The following is a 23,333-nucleotide window of genomic DNA, read 5'->3' as shown; positions in this document are numbered from 1 at the left end:
GCTTTATTTTTATGCAAATGATGTTATACTCCTAAATCAATCCAGTACAAGTCATGATTCCCAAAAACTATATTGAATGTTGTAACTAATCAGGCATGAAAATCAGCAATAAAAAAGACTAAGAAAATAGGCAGGAACATTGAAAACAGTACCTTCATCCTGAATGGAGAACCTAAGAACTAAATTATTTAGGCACAATTTTTAGAAGATGACAAATTTAAACATGAAATTAGAAAACAATAAACAAAGCTGGTATGGTGTGTGTGTGGGGGGGGGGAGTCAAATTTCTATGGAATAAAAGAGACATTTTGGTCAAAAACACTAAATTAGCAGTATGCAAGATAGTAAGATAGTATTGAAGTCAATTTTAACTTATAGATATGAGAGTTGGGTTAGAAGTAAAAGATCTGATCAACAACTAGAGATCACAGATATGAGAGTCCTGAAGAAAAATAAAGGAAGTAAACAGAAACATGAATGGCAAAATCATATTAAAAATGAAGATATTAGGAACTTGTAAATACTAATATTGAAAGTTTTTCCACTTGATTATATTATAAATTAAAGATGCCAAGAAATTATATTCTTGGTTTCATCCTTTATCCAAGTGTAAGCAAACAAAGTTTGCACATGAAGTAACTTCATGACATGGCAACTCGTATATAGATGCAAATGACTTCACATCAATTGCCTTAGTATCCCATAATGCAATGCACATATCCTTACAGACATGTATGATGTCTGTGCATTATGGGAAGGGCCACTACTAAGACTGGTTTCAACCTTTATTGAGGTAAAAAAGGGATACTCATCATAAGCCTAGAGTAGTTAGTATAAGGGCAAGAGAGCCTGATAGTATTAGGAGAAAGAAAGACAGATAGATAGTATGAGAGATGATATAAAAGAGCTGAGGCCTTTTCTCTATCATATAGACAAAGGCTATCAGTTTTCCTTTTTCACGAATTTCATACAGATGAACCAAAAGACGAACGATACCCAGGTGGACTTATCTGACTTAACTGCCTTGAGTTGGCCTTCTCTGCCTGAGATTCCTCTCCAGTCATCCCTGCAATTGACTATAAAACTACACTGAATTATGAGGATGGAACTATTTAAAAAACCTCTCATAACAAGGATAGACAGAATTTTATCTCACCCAGGTGAATATTGCATAATGTGAGTGGTCTACACCATCTAGTCAAAAATTTGACATCTCCTAGAATGCTTCTTTCTAAATATACAAAAATCATCTGAATGAACAATAAAATCTCCACAATGTCATATTGCTGGTTTTCAAATCCATGTTTGTTTCTAACCTTCCATAAATGATATTTTAATTCATTAATTATAAAAATCAAAATTCTCTTCCCACATTGCTGACAGGTGGTGGGAACTGCAAAAAAATAACCCGTTCTGTTGTAAGTAATGGAATGCCCAACACATTACATAATCTGTTCCAAATATGCAGGGCAAGAGGGCAGTTGTAGAATGCATGTTCTACTGTTTCCAATCAGTAACAGATGTCACAGATTGGATTTCTGATGTTAAAGTACCTTCAATTGATGGTATTGATTGGCAGACAGCCATATGCAATTCTCCAAGCAAGATCCCTCCTGTTAGGATATCCTTGAAACTCAATAAGTGAAAAAAAAGTTATGAAAAAAGTGTTGTCAGTACCCAACTGTGGAATTGTGGCAAAAGAGATTAAAGATTTCTTTATACCAAATTTTACTTTTTTTTTAATGGAAAGAATGGCAATGCCAGAGTGTTGTAGCAGTCATAGAATTAAACACAGAGTGTTGTGGTATTCAATAACAATCTCAGCATTTGGACTTTTATAATCATTTACTCCAAACAGGGGAAGATGAAAACCCAGGTAGTACAGGAGAAGGTCTGCATGTGTGATTGGTCTGCAATATTTTTTTTATGGATTTTGGGAGCAGTGTTGCTTAAATAGCAGAATTTTAAGACTGGAAGCCAAAATCCTCCATGCTTCTTTGAGAGTTGAAGAAATTCCTTTTTAACTTCTTGATATCGGCTAGACCAAAAAAATTGTACAGGCTTACTATATAAATGCTTTTCTTCATCTTCTGTGATGTAATATTTATTATGTACAATTGAGCAGGAAAGATTATGATTTTAAGTACTATGGGCTTCAGACGAAAAAGGAAAGTGGCCGTATTTTCCAGTCTTCTAAGTTTTCAAAGTTCTTGTATATAAGTTTTTGATCTGGTAATATTGGGTAAGTAGAGAATGGAATTCCAAGTATAATGAGAGGTTCTCTCTTAGGGGGTTAGTCCAAAAGATTAGATCCCACTTTAAAAACTTTTAATTCTGTCTCGTCTGCATTAGTAGTTAATCCACTGATCTTGCTGACTTTTTCCAAAATACCAAAAAAGATATATATATGGAATCATTATCCTTCAAAGTGCCCACTACATCATTGGCATATGCTAATACCTTATTTTCCTTCATAGTTGAAGGAACTGTTATTCCTCGCACAGCATGTGTATTGTTGACTTCCTGTAAGAAAGGTTCAAGAACCAATGCAAAGAGCAGTGGACTAAGAGGACAATCTTGCTTGATTCCTTTTTGAATTTTGACCATGTCTGACAGAAGCCCATTAACTAGGAGGCAGGTAGTTGAATTGGCATAGGCTCCTTTGATAATAGATAGTAGCTTTTTACCAAAAGCTGGAATAAGGATAGTTTGGCTTTCTACAAATTCACTTGATATGTGTCCTGATGAGAGAAAATAATTAAATAGTATAACTAGAATGGGAAGAATAAAATCCCAGGTCTCGCAGTAAAATTTTATCCCTATACGATCAAGTCCTGGGAATTTTCTTGTCTGGCTGTGGAAAGTTCAGATGCTGTAATGGGTCTGTCAAGACCATCTTAGATATGAACAGGAAAGCTGTTAATGTTCTAAGATTTATATTTTTCAACAGTACTATTGTCTTCAAACAGGTTTTTGTAGTGTTTTTGAAAGGAGTCAAGGATGAGTGGTAAACGTCTTCACCATCAACAGATTTGAGTGATAGTCTTTTCTTTGCAGAATTTAGTGAATTTTCGATTGAAGAATGCAGCTGAAGGGCAATCTGCTAAGTGCTGCTGTATTCTTATCTTAAAATTTCTTTCTTCTACTTGTTTCTGCCTTTCCACTTCTATCTCTATGTTAATGTTTCTAATAATGTTGCTACATTTTATACCATTGAATTGGTTTGTTATGAACCAGCTTCTATCTTTATACAGGTCTTTCAACTTCTTTCTTTTGAGGAAAGGCTGTTCCTTTCCCCATATCATCATATTCTGGTTTACTGCTTGTTTGAATTTTAACCACATCCCAATTTGAGGGTCTGGAATTTGGTTGAAAAGATCAATGGAAAACTTGGAAGTCTCCATAGTCCAGAACTGATCTCTATTTGTTCCATGTAGTGGAACTTAAATAGAACTGGATTATGATCTGACAAGTTGATGTCAAGATGTTTTATCCGAATTATCCTATTTATAAGCGAAGAAAAGATAAATTCAATCAAGACAGGTACCAATTATCTTGATTCATGGATGTGTAAGTTCTTTCAGTTGTCTTCCTTGCTTTTCTGTTTCCTCTCCAGTTTCTCCTTGTAGAACAGTTTCATGTTTTTGCATTTCATCTTGTATCTGTTCAGTTGTTGTTATACTAAGTTCATTATTGGTAATTTCAACTGATTTTTGAGGTCTCATCATTGAGAGCCAGACCCAGAAGAGATACCAATGATGAAGTAACGCAGAAGTTATATTTCCATATACAACTAGCCAAAAGGTATCACATCTTAGTATTAAAATACTCTGGATTAGAGATAGATGTTGAAAGTTTTTCCACTTGGTTATATTGTTAATTAAAGATGCCAAGAAATTATATTCTTGGTTTCATTCCTTTATCCAAGTGTAAGCATAAATATGTTAAATATCAGTAAGCATAAATATGGCATCTGCATTACCTTCAACCTTGATATCACTTCTGAATCTGGCTCCCACTGATGAGACCTCAATAAAGGTAGAAACCAGTCTGGGTAGTAGCTTTCCCATGCATAACATTATACATGTCTATAAGGATATGTGAGTTGCATTATGGAATACTAAGACAACTGATGTGAAGTCATTAGCCTCAACATGAGTTGCCATGTCATGAAGTTCCTTTATGTGCAAACTTTGTTTGCTTACACTTGGATAAAGGATGAAACCAAGAATATAATTTCTTGGCATCTTTAATTTGTAAATACTAAATTTTAATACTTCATATAAAAAATTAAGATAACAGGTATGTCCAAGCAGAGCTGCATCTTCAGGTGGTATGGTCAATTAAAGAGAATGGAAAGAGTAAAGAGTTGCAAAGTAGATATTTGATAACAGGATAGCAAAAAAGACGGAAGAAGATAAAGATCTAGGTAGATTAATACAGTAAAAGTGCCTTGGAAGATCAAAATATACGATCTGACAAAAGTTATGAAAGATGGGCTAATATAGAGGAAAACTGGTGATTGGAGGTTAGTAATAATGTAAACTTTTCATGGAGCACTATCATAAAGTCCTATACACTCCCTGAAGGTACATATCAGGTGGATCCAATTCCAGATGATGAGTTAAGGAGATATGATGATTTCACAATTCAACTGGCAGTGCAGTACTGCAAGATAGTGAATGTATCATGATCTATTTATATAATAAAGTTTTCACATGCATTCTCAGAGCATGTAAGGTGTTTCATTTTGTTACTTGGATAACTATATTTAACAGCATGCTTTTATTGAAAAGATGCTAGTTAAATTTTCAAGTAAGAAGTCTGCTGACATTCACTTCCTTTACAGTTTTTGCAAAAACAACCTGCTTTTGAATAATGGCTGCAAATTTCCAACTGTACTGTCTGTGACTGGCAAGCATTTACCAATGTATGTAGATGTCTGTGGAAGAAACTGGATCAGTCGATGATTTAACATCACAGCTGACTATGACGTTAAATCATCAAGTTTAAAATAAATTGCTTCAAGCAGTGCTATAGACCCATGGATTTGGTTTGGCTGATGTTACCAAAGTAAGGCTATGAGATTGATATGTCTTCACTGCATACATGGGTGTTTGCAATTCCTGATCAAGAAATTTTGAGTTGGAGTGAATAAGGCTAGTGAAAATACTTATACAACAGTTGAAACAAACTGTCAACACTAATTACACCATTTCTTGCTAGTGTGAATCCTACCCACAAAAGGATGTAGACAGTACATTTTAGTAACATGAGTGGACTAGGGATAAGGTAATCCAAAAAAAAAAAAAAAAAATATGCTCCAGAGAACAAACATGCTGTCCTAGCACAACATTTTGTAGGGATCTGTGTAAGATAAACATGCAGGATCCAAATTTCCTGAGGACAAATGCACTTAGAAATTTTGTAGTAAAAAAACTCATGTTATTCTCATTGTGCATATATTCATATCTCATATTGGATAGAAAAATAAAAATAATATCCTACTTTCCTGTTTTATACATAGAACATACAGGCTTTTGAAACTAGATTCAATGGAACAGGATGGTGAATCCTTATTCTTTCAGTATGCAGTTGCATGTGCTCTTCTGGCTGAGTGCCTGTTTTACAGGATGAAATTCCACACTTCCGGGAGAAAAAAAAAATCCCATGTGAGACCAACTAACTTGCATTCAGATGAAAAGCCTTGATAAAAGCTTCTTTGCATCTTAAATGGGATTTGAACCAACCAAGTTCTTTCCAACCAAAGGGCTTTGTCAAAACCAACTAAACTATGGAGGCTCAAAAAAATATATTTATTAAATTTTTTACACATTCCAATTTGAAAAATATCAAATAGTTTTAGTTAGTCTCACTTGTTTTTTTTTTAAAAAAGCCAATTAGTGTCCTCAAACTGTAAATTTTTAGAATTTTATTTTCAACTGATATAATGACAAGCTATCTGATATGTTTTATTGCAAAGCACCTGAGCATGCTTTTATTTTGAAAAAATTTACTGAGAATACTTGCCTCCAGAAAGTGAGACAGTAGTCTCACACTAAGTGGTGGATGAGTGCAATCACCTGATGTGTTCAAAGATCATCTTAATGTGTGTGGGGGGGGGGGGGGGGGTAGAGGAAAATATGCATTGATTTTGTGCAAAATGAATGGTACTGGGCCTTTTGATGAAATGTAACTAGGATTGCCAAGTCTCAACCACCTTGCCACTTTTCTGTTCCTGGGACTCAAGATAGTTTTTCCAAAGTCTTAGAGATTACCAGCACAATATATTTTCACTCATGACAATTATTTTTTAAAGATATTTATTATATTTTTTATGAAATGCATCAACAATAAATGGCTAAATGAATGGCATGATTAAGGCAGAGTAAATTTTGAACTGAGTTTTCACATCCAAATTTCTGCATTCTCACTTCATCTATCATTGCTACAATATGTCCCCCCCCCTGCCAACACACACAAAATCTACAATATTTGGAATGGCAACTGACAAACATTTTCTGGGTAGATAATCTAATCCTAAATTTAAAAAATGTTTGCCTCAATCTGAATGAACAACAATACTGAAATATTTGGATGGATGGATGGACCAATATTGGCCCATCCATCTATCAAAGTAAGACTAAAATGATAATCCAATTCCATTAATTCTTTAAGTTTTGATATTTGTTCTTATTTTTCATGTTCATAACAAACTTAGCTTTAAGATATGACTACTGTTCTTTCATAATACAATATTCTGCTTTGAAATCGAAATGTGTATAAAAGAACTGTTGGCAGTTGTTTGAATTGAAATTGCCTTCAGCAGCCAATCTAGATATTATCCCTTTTAATTTTTTGGATTTGCAAATAAGTTTAAAATTGACTGATCAGCTTTTTTTTTTAAGATACTTGAAGGTTCCATATTTTCCCAATCTTTGAAAATGCGATTTCTGCATGCTGACTAAAGGCCTTATCATTCCAATGGTGTTCTATCTTACATGAAATCTGCTTTTAGTCCAAAGATTTCATGTAAGATAGAACTTCGGATTAATTTATTTTTTAATTTTGAAGCTAAAGTAAAGAAAACTGAAATTATAAAATTAAGAAAAATTAGAATGACATGATAGTCTACAATTTTTAATTTATCAACAAGTTACATGTGATCCAGGTTGAAAAATAAAAAATAATAACTTCACCCTACATTACAGCACAAGTCTGAATGTTATTTGTAGTAATTTCCCCCCATTAAAATAATGAACCACCTTCATTAACAGGTCATTTTAAGAATTAACTGACTTAAAGTCACTAAATGTAATAAAAATGTATTACTTGTAGCTGTTTTGTTGCACTTGATTTCTATTGGATATTTTTTTGCTGGCAACCTTTGCCAGCAAAGGTTGGTTGATTGGTAGAGCCTCTGCTACTAATGGCTCGCATAAAGTTAAGCAAGTTTGCGCGCAGTTAGTAGTTGGAAGGGGAACAATTGTTCGATGCTGTTGGCACACTCTCCCTCGATGAGTCTTTGGACTCCTTGGAGGTGTCACATAATAAAAATAAAAAATATTGTATTACATTTAAGAGAGACAATGTATAAAATAATGAATAACATATTTATTGCAGTCATTAATAAACATATCTGAAATAACAGCCAGAAAACACAGATGAAATTGAAATTAATAATTTAATAGAATTAGCCATCTCAAAATTGCAAAACAGAAAATCTGGAACTGATGGAATTTATAATGAAATGCTAAAATATGGGGGTAAAGAAATAACTGACAAAGTGAAATTTAATTAAACATTATTATTATTATTATTATTACATGACACCTCCAAGGAGTACAAGACTCATCGATGGAGGGCACTTACTCCACAACTCTCCGCCTCCACCACTCATTCCACCAACTACTTTCATCATCTACACTAACGCCATATACTACCGACCACCACTACTAGTATTTTCACAGACAGTCACAAACATCCATGCCCAAGGTAGGATTCGAACCCGCACCCTTTTGGATGGAGAGCAGATACGCTAACCACTCGGCCAACCAGGCAGCAGAGTTTTCTCAAAACATGTTTGAGAAAAGACAGATTTCCAGCGAATGAAGAATGAATAATTAAATATGAAATATTCCTAATCTTTCTTAATGCTAGTACTTTCAGGACATCCTGTAACCCGATTCTGTTGAAATTCAATGAAATAGATAAATACTGGAGAAGGCTTTCGACAGAATCAGATTACATGATATTCTGAAAGTACTGGCATTAAGAAAGATACCAGTGCAAATCACTGAAATGATCAAACATACAGAAAAACGTACGTGTAATAAGATACCAGAACACGAATATACAAAAAATCCCTACAAGGAAAGAGATCAGACAAGGTGATTCTTTAAGTACATGTTTATTTAACATAATCATGGATGACATAACAGAATTTAAGAAACTGAAATTAAATGGAATAAAAATGAAAACAAGAAAATTTAAATTTGGTTGGATATGCAGATGACATAGCATTACCTGCAGAAAATGAAGATCACCAAAAGCAATGATTCCAACAGCTGTGCAGCAGTTTTATAACATGCACATATCAGAGAAATCAAAAAGGTAATTGCAAAAGAACTGATCAGATGAAAAACACAGATGAAATTGAAATAAATAATTTATTAGAATCAGCCATCTGAAAATTACAAAATAGAAAATAATGTGGAACTGATGGAATTCATAATGAAATGCTAAAATATGGGGGTAAAGAAATGATTGAAAACATGAGAATTTAAATACCTAGGATAACTGAACAGTGAAAATATAACACAGGACAAAGTAAAAGACCAATCCCTGAATGCTACTAAATATCAGAATGCTTAAATTCAACTATATGGAAAAATAAAGATCATACAAAAGAATATATAAATTTTATAAGAACACATTATTATACGGGTACCTCCATGGATTCCAAAGACTCATTGTGGGAGACCCAATCTATCATATCTATCCTTGAAACCGTTAACAGACAAAGCACTCACAACTAACTCTGACAACCCATTCCACTCATTCACAACTCTCCAAGCAAAAAAGCTAGTCCTCACACTCCTGCTAACCACACCTTTATTCAACTTTCAGGGATGACCCCCTTGTTCTGGTCCCTCTAGCCAAGTGCTGAAACATTTCCCCTACATCTATCCTACAAAACCCTTTAAGCAACTTAAATATTCTATCATATCTCCTCTTTTTCTCCTATCAACCAACTTCTGCAATTCACACACCTTCAATCTATCCTCATAGGGAACATTCTGCAGGCCACTCACCATCTTGGTCACTCGCCTCTAAAAAACCAGGTGACCAGACTTGCACACAGTAATCTAATATGGGCATATCAAGGCCTTATAAAGAGGAATGACAACTTCCTTATCTCTAAATTGTTAATCTATTCTTCAATAGCCAAGTAATCTTATGGGCTACCTTAGCAATATGTCCTCCTTTAACTCTGTCTACCACCACCCCTAAATCTCTAGCTTCATCTATTTCCTGGAGTACAGTGCCATCAGTGTAATACACGGCTTGTAATCTATTTTTCCCAAAATGCATAATTTTACATTTCTTGACATTAAACTGACACCCATTAACTTTTGCCCATACTGACAGCTTATTTAAATCATCCTGCAAGCTCTCCACGTCGCCTTGATTAACTATTATTCTGCCTAATTTTGCATCATCAGCAAAACAACTGAATATTTCCTATATCATTTATTTACAAATTAAACAATGGTCCCAGCACTAAACCTTGTGGCACACCACTATTCACCTGTTTTTGTCTCGATTCTGCCCACTCTATATACCACTTTTTGATATCTGTCCACCAGCCACCGTCCTACCTCCCCCCTGCCAGTGCCACATCCATCCCAATTTGTTCTAATTTGAATAACAGAGTTCCGTGCGTCCATCAAATGCATTTGCAAAATACATCAAAATCGTCGTGTAGCCATTTCCTTTATCCAACTCAGCAGTTACTCTATTATAAAAAGTTAGCAAATTACTAAAGGCATGATTGAACCTTCATAGAGCCATGTTGAACCTCATACAGTATCATATTTTTATCTACCCATTCTTGAATTCTCTTTTTTTACCAATTTATCTAGTCTTTTTACCACCACATCTGAGATACTCATTGGTCTATAATTTGCTACTGTAGTCTTAGACCCCCCCCCTCCTTATGCAAAGGAATTATTTTGTCCTCTTTCCACTCTCCCTTGGAACTCTACCACAGCTGAGACTTAAATTAAAGAGCCTAGTTAGAGGCATTACCAGTTCCCTTGCAGATTCTCACAAAACCCTTTCTGATCTCCCATCTAATCCACACCTGTATTTACAATGAGATTCTACAATATCTTAAGAACTTCAATTCATCCACCTCTGTTCCTGCATCAATGTTTGTCATATAGGTTAAAGCAGTAACCTCACCATGATGATATACCCTTGCAAAGTGGTCACTCAGTAACTCAATTTATCTGCTTTTGTCTCCTCATGACCATCATCACTCATTAAGGTTAATCTTTCATAGTCATTCTTTCTCTTACTTGTCACATAACAAAAGAACTCTGAGATTTCCTTTGGCCTACTCAGCTGCATTCTTCTCATAATCTGATCTTGCCTTTCTTGCCATGCTGGTCACCTTTCTTTCCTGAGCCATGTACTGTTCATGAGTTTGCAGATCACCTTTCTCTTTATATACCTTCCACAGCATTTTTTTCTTCTGCAGTTCTTAATGATATTATTCATCCAACTAACTTCTATCTGATTAACTCTCCTTACCCAAGGTATACAATTTACTACTTCCTCTAGATCAGCACTTCCCAAACTGTGGGCTGCGGCCCCCCCTTGGGGGTGTAGGTTTTGTTGAGGGGGGGGTGAAATAATGAAAACAAATTTAAAATGTTTTAAGACTAAGTAGATTTTTTTTTATTTTAAAAGAAACGTATTTAACTTTTATTATTTATTTTTTTTTTTTGTTATTTTTTATATTTTAATGGAAAAATTCACACATTGGTGTTGGTTCACAAACTTTGCTTCCTGCATATTTCGGCGCTTAATGAATATTAGTAAATATTGCTTATTCATATGTTTCATTTCAAAGCAGTGGTCAATTGTATTTACTTCGAATGCTTTCCAGGGAAGCTTCAAATCTTCTTGTCCCTTTCATCACGCGTTCGTAATCAGGGACTGTTGATATTGACTTTATATACATATCAAAACTCGTTTTATATTATCACTGTCATCCGAGCTAGTTTTCTGTTACCAATAAAAGTTTTGCATATACTTCACACATGAAAAAAAGCTTAAAACAAGTTCATGTGGGGAGATAGTAAATTGCTTGCAGTGGTAAACAACACGCCCTCCCTAACAGCCACTATACTGCAGAGGCAATAAAAACAAGTACTTTATTATACCAGTGAATAAAGTATGAGGAGTCTGTGTAATATATTTCTCAACAAATAGTGCAATTAGAGACAACTGGGATAAAAACACACTAATTAATGAATCACATGTCCCCTCATACAGAAACTATGCTGTATAGACTGAAACAAAAACATGTTGCGTGGGCAAACACAGTATCTAACTAAAAACTATTGTTATTAATTAGATGTGTGAGTTCGATTTCCCAAGGCAGCAATAAAATTCAACCGAACGTGTTAAAATTCGTAAAAGTGCTAAAACTAAGTAATATATAATGAATGTTATGGCAGTTTCACATATGGAATTCGGTCGAAGAGAGAGTTAGCATTTCAACTCAATTGTCAGCTATGCTTTCATCTTTCGGTTGCACGATCTTTTGTTAATACTGCACCAATCATATGCATGTTTTAATAACTTGCCTTTGCTGTCTATTTCGTGTTAGGCTTAATTACCTTAAAAGGAGAAAAGTCACAAAACAGAAAAATGTTCCTGGTCCGGGGATTCCCTTATTCAGGTAATATTCATAATTTCATGTTATCAGTCTGTGGTGTGCCAATATCGGTAAGTGGCGATATTATTTGATCTATTCTACATTAAAAAATTTAACCTTGAGATGGATAAGTGGCTGATAAAAAATAAAAAAATATTCCCACGAACAATTAGAAGAAGCAGAAACAGACTCAAAAAAAAGGACAGTATTTCATATTTTACCAGAACAGCCCACATCGTCTTCAGAACCAAAAGGTAAGAGGCAAAAAATGTAATACATACATTTGATTTTTGCAATATTTGCTGTGTATGTTTAGTATTGAATATAAATATAATAAATATTATAATAATATATCTCTCTATTATGATTTTTTTTCAAGGGGGGGGTGAAATATTTTAATTTTTACAAAGGGGGCCCTGACATACAGAAGTTTGGGAAGCACTGCTCTAGATGACTTAACTATATCCCATGTGCTACTAACATCCTTACCCTGTAGTGTTTTATGCCATGATACAGATTTAAGTTTCTTCCTAAGCATGTCATAATCACCTGCCTTGTAGTTTCACAAATACTCCTTGATAGAATATTACTCATTTTTTTTACAATCTCCCAAGTCAAGACTACATGGTCACTTTCACCAATGGAGGCAATGTTGTCACCTTGGTTATGGATAGCTCTTCAGATCCTACAACCAGGTCCAATATTCTCCACTCCTAGTCAAAATCAGTAGTTCAATCATTATTAATGTATGGATGTGAAACAAGAATAGAGACATCAGAAATACAACAGATAAATACATGTGAAATGAAAACATTAAGAAAAATAGTTAAAACAAAATTTGTTACAGTAAAAAATGAAGAGATTTATGAAGAATGTCAACTACAACTCATAAATACATGGATAAAAAAAGAGAATATTAGAATGGAATCAACCTATTAATAGGATGTTACCAAAAAATAATAGTTAAACTAGCAAGAGACTTAAAACCAAATGCAAAAAATCCAGCTGGTAGAAGAAAAATGGAGAGACTGCCTGCATCAAAGTATTGGATATGCAACAAGCTAAAATTTAAAGCAAGAAGATTCAAAGTTTCATTAATTTGTAATAAAAATTTAATCATTTATAATTTATATCATATAATAGTTATTTTTTTCAAATAAAAATTAAAATAAATTAAATGCTTTTTTCTGTTTGCGATTTGTAAATTTATGAAAGGTCTGAAGTTGTTTTTCTCAGGACTAGAAAGATTAGAAAAATTCTTGGGAACAGAAATCCTAAATGAAACAGGACTTTCCACCATGATCTAGTTGTATTTTCCCCCTGAACACGTTAATAATTAAATGAATTCCCAACCACTGGATTGGGTAATCTAGATATCCCAACCATAATGTAGCAAAAGAGAAGAGTGAGAGAGTTAGGAAGGCGAGTCTGTTGCCACGGTATGACAGTGAAGAGTATAGAAGGAGGGCCAAAATTGCTAATGGCTTTATGTGCGGATTATGCAGGAGGAGTGGTGTGGAATTTGTGGATGTGTGGAGTGAGTTCGTTAGGCGAAAGGATTTATATAAGATGGATGGTTTACATTTGAATGGATTTGGTGTATTTCATTCAACAACACTTGAAAAGGTGTTGTTGAATGAAGTGGAAGTGGATGTGCAGAATCACGGGAAACTAGAGTTATTACAGGGGGGGGGGGGTAGATATGCAGACTTCAGGGAGACAGTTGAGTGTATGAATGTGTGTAATATGCCCGAGCGAGTACGAAGAACAACAAATCAGAATGGGATATTCAGTATAAGGCATCAAAATAGGGATGGGACAAATAGGCTTCTGCAATTCATGTATACTAATGCCAGAAATATTAGAAATAAGAAGGAAGAATTTTTGGCCTTGATTGGCACTTCCAGGCCACGGGTTATTGGCATTAGTGAAACATGGCTGACAGACGATGATATAGCTAGTGGGATTGAATGTGAGGGGTATGGTGTGTTCAGGAGTGACAGGGAGAATAAAATGAGGGGGGAGTGTTATTGATGATAGCTGATGAGTTGCAGCCAAGAGGAATAGAAGTGGATCTGCAGGATAGAGAAAAGAACACATTTGAGGCTATTTGGTGTGAGATTGAAACTAGCAGAACAAAATACAGTTGGGTGCTGCTATAGACCAGGTGATGGAATAGATGGTGGAGATAGTATGCATAAACAAATTGATGAAATGAGTGGAAGGAGGGTAATTATTATGGGAGATTTCAACTATATTGATTGGAAGGAGGAGAAGACACATGGGAGGAAGGAATTGGATTTTATGCGGTTATTAAGGGATAACTATCTGCGACAGCATATAATGGAAAATACTAGGGGGTCAGTGAGTGCTTGACCTAGTAATTGCATCTGAGAATTTGGCTGTAACGAATATGACCACGTTGCCACCTATTGGTGAGAGTGATCATAGGGTCTTGACTTGGAATAGCCATATGTACCCTCATCTTAATTTACAATTAAGACAGGGTACATATGGAATTATCGGGCTGGTAAGTATGATAAGCTTAGAAGTTTGATTGGTTCAGTGCCATGGCATGTAAAACTGCAAGGGCTGGATGTTGATAGTGCATGGGAGGCGGTTCAGAAGTGTTTCCAGGAGACAATGGCTTAATGTATACCTAGAGTCCGAATAATAAATCAAGTAGGGGTTAAATGGATGAATAACACCATTAAGCTTGAGCTGCAAAAAAAGAAACAACTGTGGAGGGAATTTAAGGAGAAAGGTGACTGGCAGGCACATGAATGGTATAAAGCACAGACCAGAAGGGTAACGAGTGTGGTAAGAAAAGCAAAAGCGGATTATGAAAGAGCATTAGCCATGCAGGCTAAAGAGAATTTCAAACAGTTTTTTCGATATGTTGCAAGTAAAAGAAAAATGTATATGGCAGAATGATTTTAAAGAATGCCAATGGGTAGGGAGGTAACCGAATCAGTTGATATAGTGGAATTAATGAGCAAGCACTTTGCAAGAGTATATCATCCAGGTGGTGACATTGCAGGATTGAATGAACCAATAGCTTATATGAGAATTGTGGTGAATGAAGTGGAGATAAATAGTCTATTATAAAACCTCAATGTCAATACATCTGTGGGATTGGATGGTATACCAGCTCGTGTGGCACGTGAAACGGCTAAAGAATTATCAGTGCCCTTGACCATTTTATTTAATTTGAGTCTCGGGTCTGGGTTAGTCCCAAGGGGGTGGAAAGAGGGGGAAAAATAGTTCCACTGAGGTTCCAAGACTGCTGTTGAAAATTACTGACCGATCAGCATATCAGGAATCGTTGTCAAGGTCTTGGAGAAAATAGTCAAGAGGAAAATACAGGATTGGATAGATGAAAATGGGATACTGTATAGGGAACAGCATGGTTTTGTGAAGGGTAGATCATGCCTCAGTAACTTGCTCACATTTTATAACACAGTGACGGATGAACTGGATAAGAGTAATGGGTTTACAATGATTCTACTGGACCTTGCTAAGGCCTTTGACAGGATACCACATGGAATTCTAATCAGTAAACGGCAGCATATGTGGATGGATATAGGGTTGGTGAGATGGACAGGAGGGTGGTTGATGGAGAGATATCAGAGAGTGGTTTATTCAGGAGTAGAGTCCAAAAGACAGCCTGTGACTAGTGGTGTGCCACAAGGTTCTGTTCTTAGACCACTACTGTTCAATTTGTTCATTAACGATATAGGAAAGGATCTGAGAGGAAGTGTTCATTTATTTGCTGATGATGCAAAGTTGGGTAGAGCAACAGTGAGTGCACAGGATGTCAAAATTTTGCAAGATGATTTGGATAGTTTGGAGGACCGGGCTAAGGAGAATGGATGTCAATTTAATGTGGCAAAGTGTAAAGTTATGCATTTTGGGGTGAAAAGATTAGCAGCAGTTGATCACATTGGTGGAACCGTACTCCAGGAGATTGACGAGGCCAGGGATTTGGGAGTGTTGGTGGATAAGGAGTTGAAGTTTAGGGGGCACATTGCAAAAGTGACTAAATCAGCTCATCAACTCACTTGGTTGTTGAAAAATACTTTGACGAGCAGAGACAAGCAAGCTATTGTTCCTATGTACCGAGCCTTGATAAGAAGACCTCATCTCGACTACTGTGCCCAGATTTGGTCACCTAGGTTTCTTCTTGATGGGGAGAAGGTGGAGAGGATCCAGAGACGAGTGATCAAGATGATAGCAGGTCTGTGGAATGAACCTTATGAGAACAGGTTGAAGATTTGTGGGTTGCAGAAATTGATTGATAGGCAGAAAAGGGGTGATATGATTGAGACATTCAAATTACTGAAGGGTTTCTATAAGATTAATTCAAAAGATATTTTTGAGAATAGGACTGGTGGTGGGAGAACTAGGGGCCATACATGGAAGCTGGCCAAGAGTGTGGTTAGCAAGGGTGTTGGAGCTAGGTTTTTTACTTGGAGAGTGGTGAATGAATGGAATAAGCTGCCAGAGTCTGTTGTGGGTGCCATGACTGTGAATGAGTTCAAGGCAAGGTATGATAGATCCTGTGTGAATGTTGAATAGTTGTTCTTGACTTGATGTTATGCCCCCCCCCCCCCCTCGATGAGTCTGTCAACTCCTTGGAGTTGCCCGTAATAATAATCCTTTAGGTCACTGCATCTGAAAATGTGAAAGTGCGAAAATACATACTAATGATAAGGGGATGCAACATAACAGAACTGTAACAAATTTTGTTACAGTGCTGTTATGTTGCATCCCCCATTCATTGGTCAGTGCAGCATCTACATAACAGAATTGTAGATGCTGCACTGTTTTGAAATGACCAATGAATGACCAGAATGATGACATGAGATATACAAACAAACAAACTCTGCACATGAAATATCTTCATGAATTTATTTTCTTTCACTAGGGTGAAGAATTAACTAAGAATATAATTTCTTCTCGAATATAATTTCTTCTCAAATATAATTTACTTCGTTACCAAGTGAAAAAACTTTCCACAACTAAGTCTGATGCAGAATATTTTAATAGTGATATACCATATTACCACTTGTATATGGAAAAGATAACTTCTACATTAATTCAACCTTGGTCTGGCAGCTAATAATGAGATTTCAATAATGGTCAAAATCAGTCTGGGTAGTGACACTTTCCATAAAATTTTTGCATGGGCAAAAACTGAAGCAATTGATATAAAGTTGAGAGACATTATATATAAATGGCCTAGTCCTGAAGATATCTCATGCACAAACTGTTTGCTTACACATAGTTAAAGGATTAAGCAAGAATAAAATTTGTCAAATATACTTTATTTGGATAGGTAGACATACAATTTGCATTAGGTTATTACTTATAACAAAAAAGTTCAGCTTTACATCCACCTTGACCAGGGGTGTTGGAAAAGGCGAGCCAGTTGGAGTCTGACATTATGGTCACCTAGGAAGATGACTTCATTATTTGGATAGCTGGACTGCAGAAGGTCAAGCTTCATGGATAGGAAGGCAATGTCAAAATTTCAGAAATGGTAAATACAGCAGATGAATGTTACTAATCAATGCAAGGAAACCTTGAGCCTGAGAAGGTTAAAAGCAGAGAATTCTAAATCTGGCAATCTCTGACAGGAAATGTCAGATCACATTTTAAAGGCACATGCAATTCATTTTGCCTCAAGGATGGTACAAAGTGTGTAATTTGAGCATTAAAGGCGGACTCTAGTTGAGGTTGTGGCAATTTGAGTTTCTGTTAAGAGCAAGTCAGCCTAGATTATTATTATTTATCACCTCCAGGGCAAAGACTCATCGAGGGAGGGCATCCACTCTACAACTCTGCTTTCACCACTCACAATTCTCCAACTGACCGCAACTACACCAACGCCATCTACTGCTGACCACCACTGGTATTTCCACAGACAATAACAAACATCCATGCTACGGCAGGATGTAAGTGACAATCTATGTAGTTTATGAGTGCATCAAGCTTGAAGTAATAAGCATTTGTATTGATGCTGCAAAACAAAACTGAATTTATATGCCATTTTTTCACCCAAGCATCAACAGTCTTATTATATTCTGCTTAGAGTACTGATTTTCAACTCAACAGGTTTTGAGTTGGATAACTAAACATCAAAGAAAATGTTTGTTCATCTTCCTGTGTTGATTTGAGTATGTTGTGATCGTAGTCAAAGCAGATATTAGTTAAATGCTAGAAAAAGAGAACAGTCAATTATGACTTAAATTCTTTACCATACTACTGTACCAGTGGTATTATATGAAAAATAGATTATTAATATTATTTTTATGGGCTCCATGGAGTCAAAAGATTCATCACAGGAGATCCACTATCCATTAACACAATACCTATCATACATCTCCTTAAACCTATTCACTGTTGGGGCACTCACAACCATATCTGGCGATCCATTCCACTCATTCACCACTCTACAAGTGAAGAACCTAGTCCACACATCCTTACTAACCACAGTAATGTTACCAATTTTTAAATTAGTAACATTACTTGGAAATGGATTTCTCATTGCCTTTTCCCACTGCAAGCCTATATGCAGAGATAAAAACTTTATCAAGTTCTGAGATGTTCTTGAATTTTCTTAATTGTTATCAAAAATTAAGTTCTTTATCAGCAAAGAACATAATTCATTTCTTGCCATTGATTAATAAAAAAAAAAAAAAAAAAAAAAAGAAGTGGCACTATGAAATGTGCAGAAAACCTACTCATATATGTCAATATTATCATTTTCACTCTCTCTTTATCACCCTCAACAAAAATGTTCAGAAATAAATTAGCATGTAACAATTATACTAAAGAAAACACCACCATCCGCTCAGAAAATTATAGTATAAATATACCCCCCCCCACACACACACACACATACCCAAAACAAAAATCTTCCACAGTGATCATGATGTCCACAACCTCGGACTTCATTTTTGAAATTCTAACCAAGCTGAAAGAGATACATCTATTTGCAAGGTTCTAATGCAAATTATCTACCTACCAAACAGAATGCAAAATAAACTGCTCCACTCATCCAACACTACCTTTTTGTAAACAGCTTTCCTTCAAATGCAGTGTAAAAGTCATCTTTCCCTTCAGTAACTCACACCATCTTGTGCAAATTTCCTTGTAAAAGGCACTGAGATGCAACTTTTATTCATCTGTGTTTCCATTATTCTCTCATCAGAATATCAAAATTGTAACAATACCTAAAGACAAAGTTGACTTTTGGCATATTACTTCAACACTGCACAGATAATCAAGGCAATCACCACAAACCATACCTGACAAGCTACACTACATGTTTTTTGTGATCCTTCTTCAAAATGGCATCAAAGAATCTTGAATAATTCAGACACCAAATTATTCTGATTCAATGATATCCCCCAATTAGTTAAACAGTTACAGACACCACATATACCCCATATCATTGCAATTCTGTTTTATACTTAGCTGGCATCGACAACACAGCATGAAAGCATAGCTGTATGCAACCAATTTCAGAATAGATGGTAACAGTCTGCCATCAGACTACTGACCTCATGTCCTCAGTCTTCTCCAAAACAATGGAGAAGGAAAATTACAATCCACTTCAGCATCAGCGAAGGCCAAAGAATAATACTCTAGATCACAGCACTGACCATCTCTGGATAAGTGATATGGAATTTGGAGTAACCAGTGCTTATGCATTTGACATTTCTAGGGAATTTGATAGAGTCTGACATACAAGGCTGATCTCAGCAAACTGCAATTCTATGGTCTACTTTCCACACACTAATTCGGTAGTAGCCAGTTCCCCCCCCCCCCTCTAGTTCACTGAATATCATCATGGATTAATAAAACAGCTTTCTCTACCAATGTAGGAATGGTCCAGAGCTCCTTTTCTATCCTATCTTCTTTCTATGAGTATAATACATAAATGAACTCTTACCAACCTTGAACTTTATTCATAGTTTTGCTCATGATGTGCTCCATTCCTTGTACTTATTTGACAAAACTTGCTATGTCAAGATCTTCTATGATTAGTGCCTTTAAATACTTGTGAATCTCCACACAACTCTTCTATGTGTAATGACAGTTAGTCATCCCAAATGCTACCAAAATATGGCTGTCATTTTTTCTCACAAAATAATAATAATTCTCTCTCTTTCCCTCATGTTTGATAATATGCAACTAGAGACTGGATTTTCCTTCTTGAACTTCATTTACCTAGTCCTTTCTTGCCCCAATTTTCACTTCAATTTTGGTTAATCTTTGTTGTCATTATGGAAGGGAGAATCAACATAACAGTGTGGTCAATGACTTTAATATTTTTAAATATATATATACATGGCAAGATCACAAACCAAACACTGTCATTCTTGAAGAAAGCCAGTCAAGCCCTCTAATAGACACAATCCAAAAAAAGTCAACTCAGGTGGTTGGGACACCAGCCAATGGATACAGAAGATGAGAAAGGACAAGAAAATAGTTCTAGAATCAACATTCTATTTTTAGAAGACGAGACTTATGCACCATCTAACATTTACCAGCTGGCATATAATAACGCAATTTGGGATCACCTTCAATTAATAGATTATCTTCGTGAACTTTCCCTATTTGTGTCTGAATAAACTATGATGATATAGACACTTCTTGTAATACATGCATTACAAAAAAAAATGTTCACTATAGTTTTAGTCAATTTTTCCCCATTGCCTTAAATCTGCCAGTAATTTATGTTTATCAATTTTCAAATATGTCTGAGAAATAGTTTAAAAGTATCTTTTATTACAATCAAAGTTACCAGGACCGGCCTTCTCAATAAAGGGGCCTGGGTGCAAGAAACCTTTGGGGCTCTAAAATATTTTTCAAAGGTAAAAATTAAAGGATTCGAAATAAACGTATTGTAAAACCTCTTACCTGCAAATGATTTTGGCACAGGAAAACAAACAACAACAACAACAAAAAAAAAAACATTCGAAATATCATACGTTTCCGCAAATGTGTACCGAATATGCCCACGCGATCGTGGGGCCTGGGTACATTGCACCCATGACACTCTCGAGATGGCCGGCCCTGTATAAGATTAAAAACAACATTATTACAAATACATGCAAGAATATTATTAAGCTGCATGCACAAGAAACTGCAGAAACTGATGATTCGATATAAATGGGCAAGACTCATTCTGATTTTAAAATGAGTAACATCCTTTGGTTAAATGCCGATATTTAATATACACACCCAATGTTAAAGTATCAACATTATAAAATTGGCAACATTCAAATGCAGCCGGTCGTAGTTTGTCACAAACATTCTAGGAATATTAACAGCGGTTTCAGTTATGCGAAAGTGATTTACATTCCACTTTGAGGTAATGCTGGTATTGAGTTAGGATGTAAGAAGACAGTTATCAAGTATTGTTTACTCTCTTACCTTCGTTGATGGTGTGCTAAGGTTGTCAGTTTAACGAATCTATGAATGTGAATGAAAAGAGAGAGAGCAAAACGATAAAAACTTATGCATGAAACTTACTAAATGAGAAAGATTACGACTTGCCTCACAAAAGAGACTGGAAAGTTAACACATGCACAAATACGTTTTGTATCCAGAAGCTGCTGAAAAACAATACCTGGTAAAAAAATCTGCGGTAAGTATTCCTGTACCCTTCCTCATTAACACTATCTCCATAACGTTGACATCTCACAGAAATTGCGTTCTTCCTCCAGCGAACAACTGCCATAGCCGTCACGACCAGAGAATACGGAACGTATCTTTGGTCACGACCATGGACTACGAAAACGAATGTTCATATTTTTCTATGTTAATCATGAACTTCAGACAGCGCCACTCCTATATCTAATATCACATCATCTGGAATACGCAGTTCCAACTTGGTTCAATTTCCATTGATTGGTATGCAATCTATACTTAATAATAATAATTTTGTTCTTATTATAATCAAGCTTATATGAAAATTAGAGACTTCTAGGAATGTATATAGGTGTGTTTATTTATTTCCTATTTTGATTATTATTATTATTGTTAAGTGACATCGAATGGACAATAGCAGACTACCAAAAATATTATACAGATACAAAATAAGTGGAAAAAGAAGAATCGGAAGACCAAGAAAAAGATGGCATGAGACTGAAACAGGCCACTTGGCCTAAATTCCAATAGGAAGAAGAAGAAGAAGATTATTATTATTATTAAGTGACCTCCAGAGAATCGCGATATGCCATTTTACAGTACATGATACATCATCTCCGCTATATCTATTACTGTTGTAATTATTATTCCATTAAATCTCCTTGAGGCCTGTGGAGCTCAGTGGAAGTGGAACAAATATTCGTGGAGAAAGCGAAGCCAAATTGCTAGCTTATGCAAATGACATAACACTCACTCCAGAAAATGAAAAACCGATGGAGGAAACAATAAGAATATCGGACTCCTTTGCAAAGGCCTCAGCTCTTAGGTTGAACGTGGCGAAGTCTTCCTGTTTGGTGGTCGGCAACTGGAAATAGGGACCTAAATTACCGACGGGAATGTTGAGAAAAAAACTACTTGCCCGTCGGTAATTTAGGTCCCTATTTCCAGCTCTTTCCTCAGCACAACTCTTTCCATTGATCGACACATATGTAGATCAATGGAAAGAGTTGTGCGAAGCGATATTAAAAACAAATTATTAACGTGCGAAATATAAACCTTTCTGTTAGAGGCAGAGCTAGGATTTCCAATATGTACTTAGCCTCTCAACTGTGGTACAAAATACATAACATTCCATACCGCGGACAATGGGCAGATAAAATTCATAGGATCTTCGCGACATACATATGGGGTTCACAATATGAACCAATGCGCAGTACAATATCTTCCATGAAATAGAAGCTGAGGTCTCGGTCTAGTTAATATACGCCTAAAAACATTGATAATTAGAGCCATAACTACAGTAAAAGCACATAATAAATCATATAGATTTATTATGCACGGATATGCAATTGTTTTTCTACAAAAGTGCCTTCCTGACAAAGTCATCAGCTCTCTTCCTTCGATAAAAAAAAAAAAAAGATCCGAAGAACGTTCACTGAAATGGCTGAAGGATATCATTATGGGCCTATGTAGCTCAGTAGAAGTGGTGTTTGCACTCTACGAAGCTTGACCGCACGAAGAAAGACTTATAAGTTCGAGTCAAGTCGCCGACTGGAGGAACATTTTTCTAAGCCTTTTTTCGACCGCTTCCTGAATTAGTCGATCTATGGCAGGGGACAAGCAGGTTTTTTATCCCAGAAACTCGAGTTTTTCGTCTCGTAAACCCAAGAAAAATCCACTTTCGAACCCACACTAATTTCAGACATTAAAAATATTGTGT

The 23,333-nt window shown here is 35.7% G+C and overlaps 1 protein-coding gene across 3 annotated transcripts in view; it reads right to left on the bottom strand.

Annotated features, from left to right (window-relative positions):
- The window catches only part of LOC150103228 (uncharacterized), a 196,078-nt gene extending 174,303 nt beyond the window's left edge, over positions 1-21,775 (bottom strand). The window contains exons 1-2 of one of the 3 annotated variants that reach the window (XM_090397355.1): positions 21,594-21,658; positions 7,333-7,533 (exon numbers count right to left, since the gene is read on the bottom strand). Coding sequence is in view for 2 of the 3 variants with exons in the window: in XM_090397353.1 (XP_090253479.1) it covers positions 21,594-21,704 (111 nt within the window). In the remaining variant the exon portion in view is untranslated. Of the gene's footprint in view, positions 1-7,332; positions 7,534-20,881; positions 20,978-21,593 lie in introns of those variants that run through there. The other 2 variants (XM_090397353.1, XM_090397354.1) reach the window with 2 other exon arrangements.
- Positions 21,776-23,333: the final 1,558 nt, after the last annotated feature.

This window comes from Typopeltis vanoorti, chromosome 9 (genome assembly GCF_054136105.1).
Source record: "Typopeltis vanoorti isolate ZY-2024b chromosome 9, IOZ_Tvanoo_1.0, whole genome shotgun sequence".
NCBI classification, from domain to species: domain Eukaryota; kingdom Metazoa; phylum Arthropoda; class Arachnida; order Uropygi; family Thelyphonidae; genus Typopeltis; species Typopeltis vanoorti.
The sequence above is the reverse complement of the archived record's forward strand: the minus strand, read 5'-3'. Positions and strand labels throughout refer to the sequence as shown.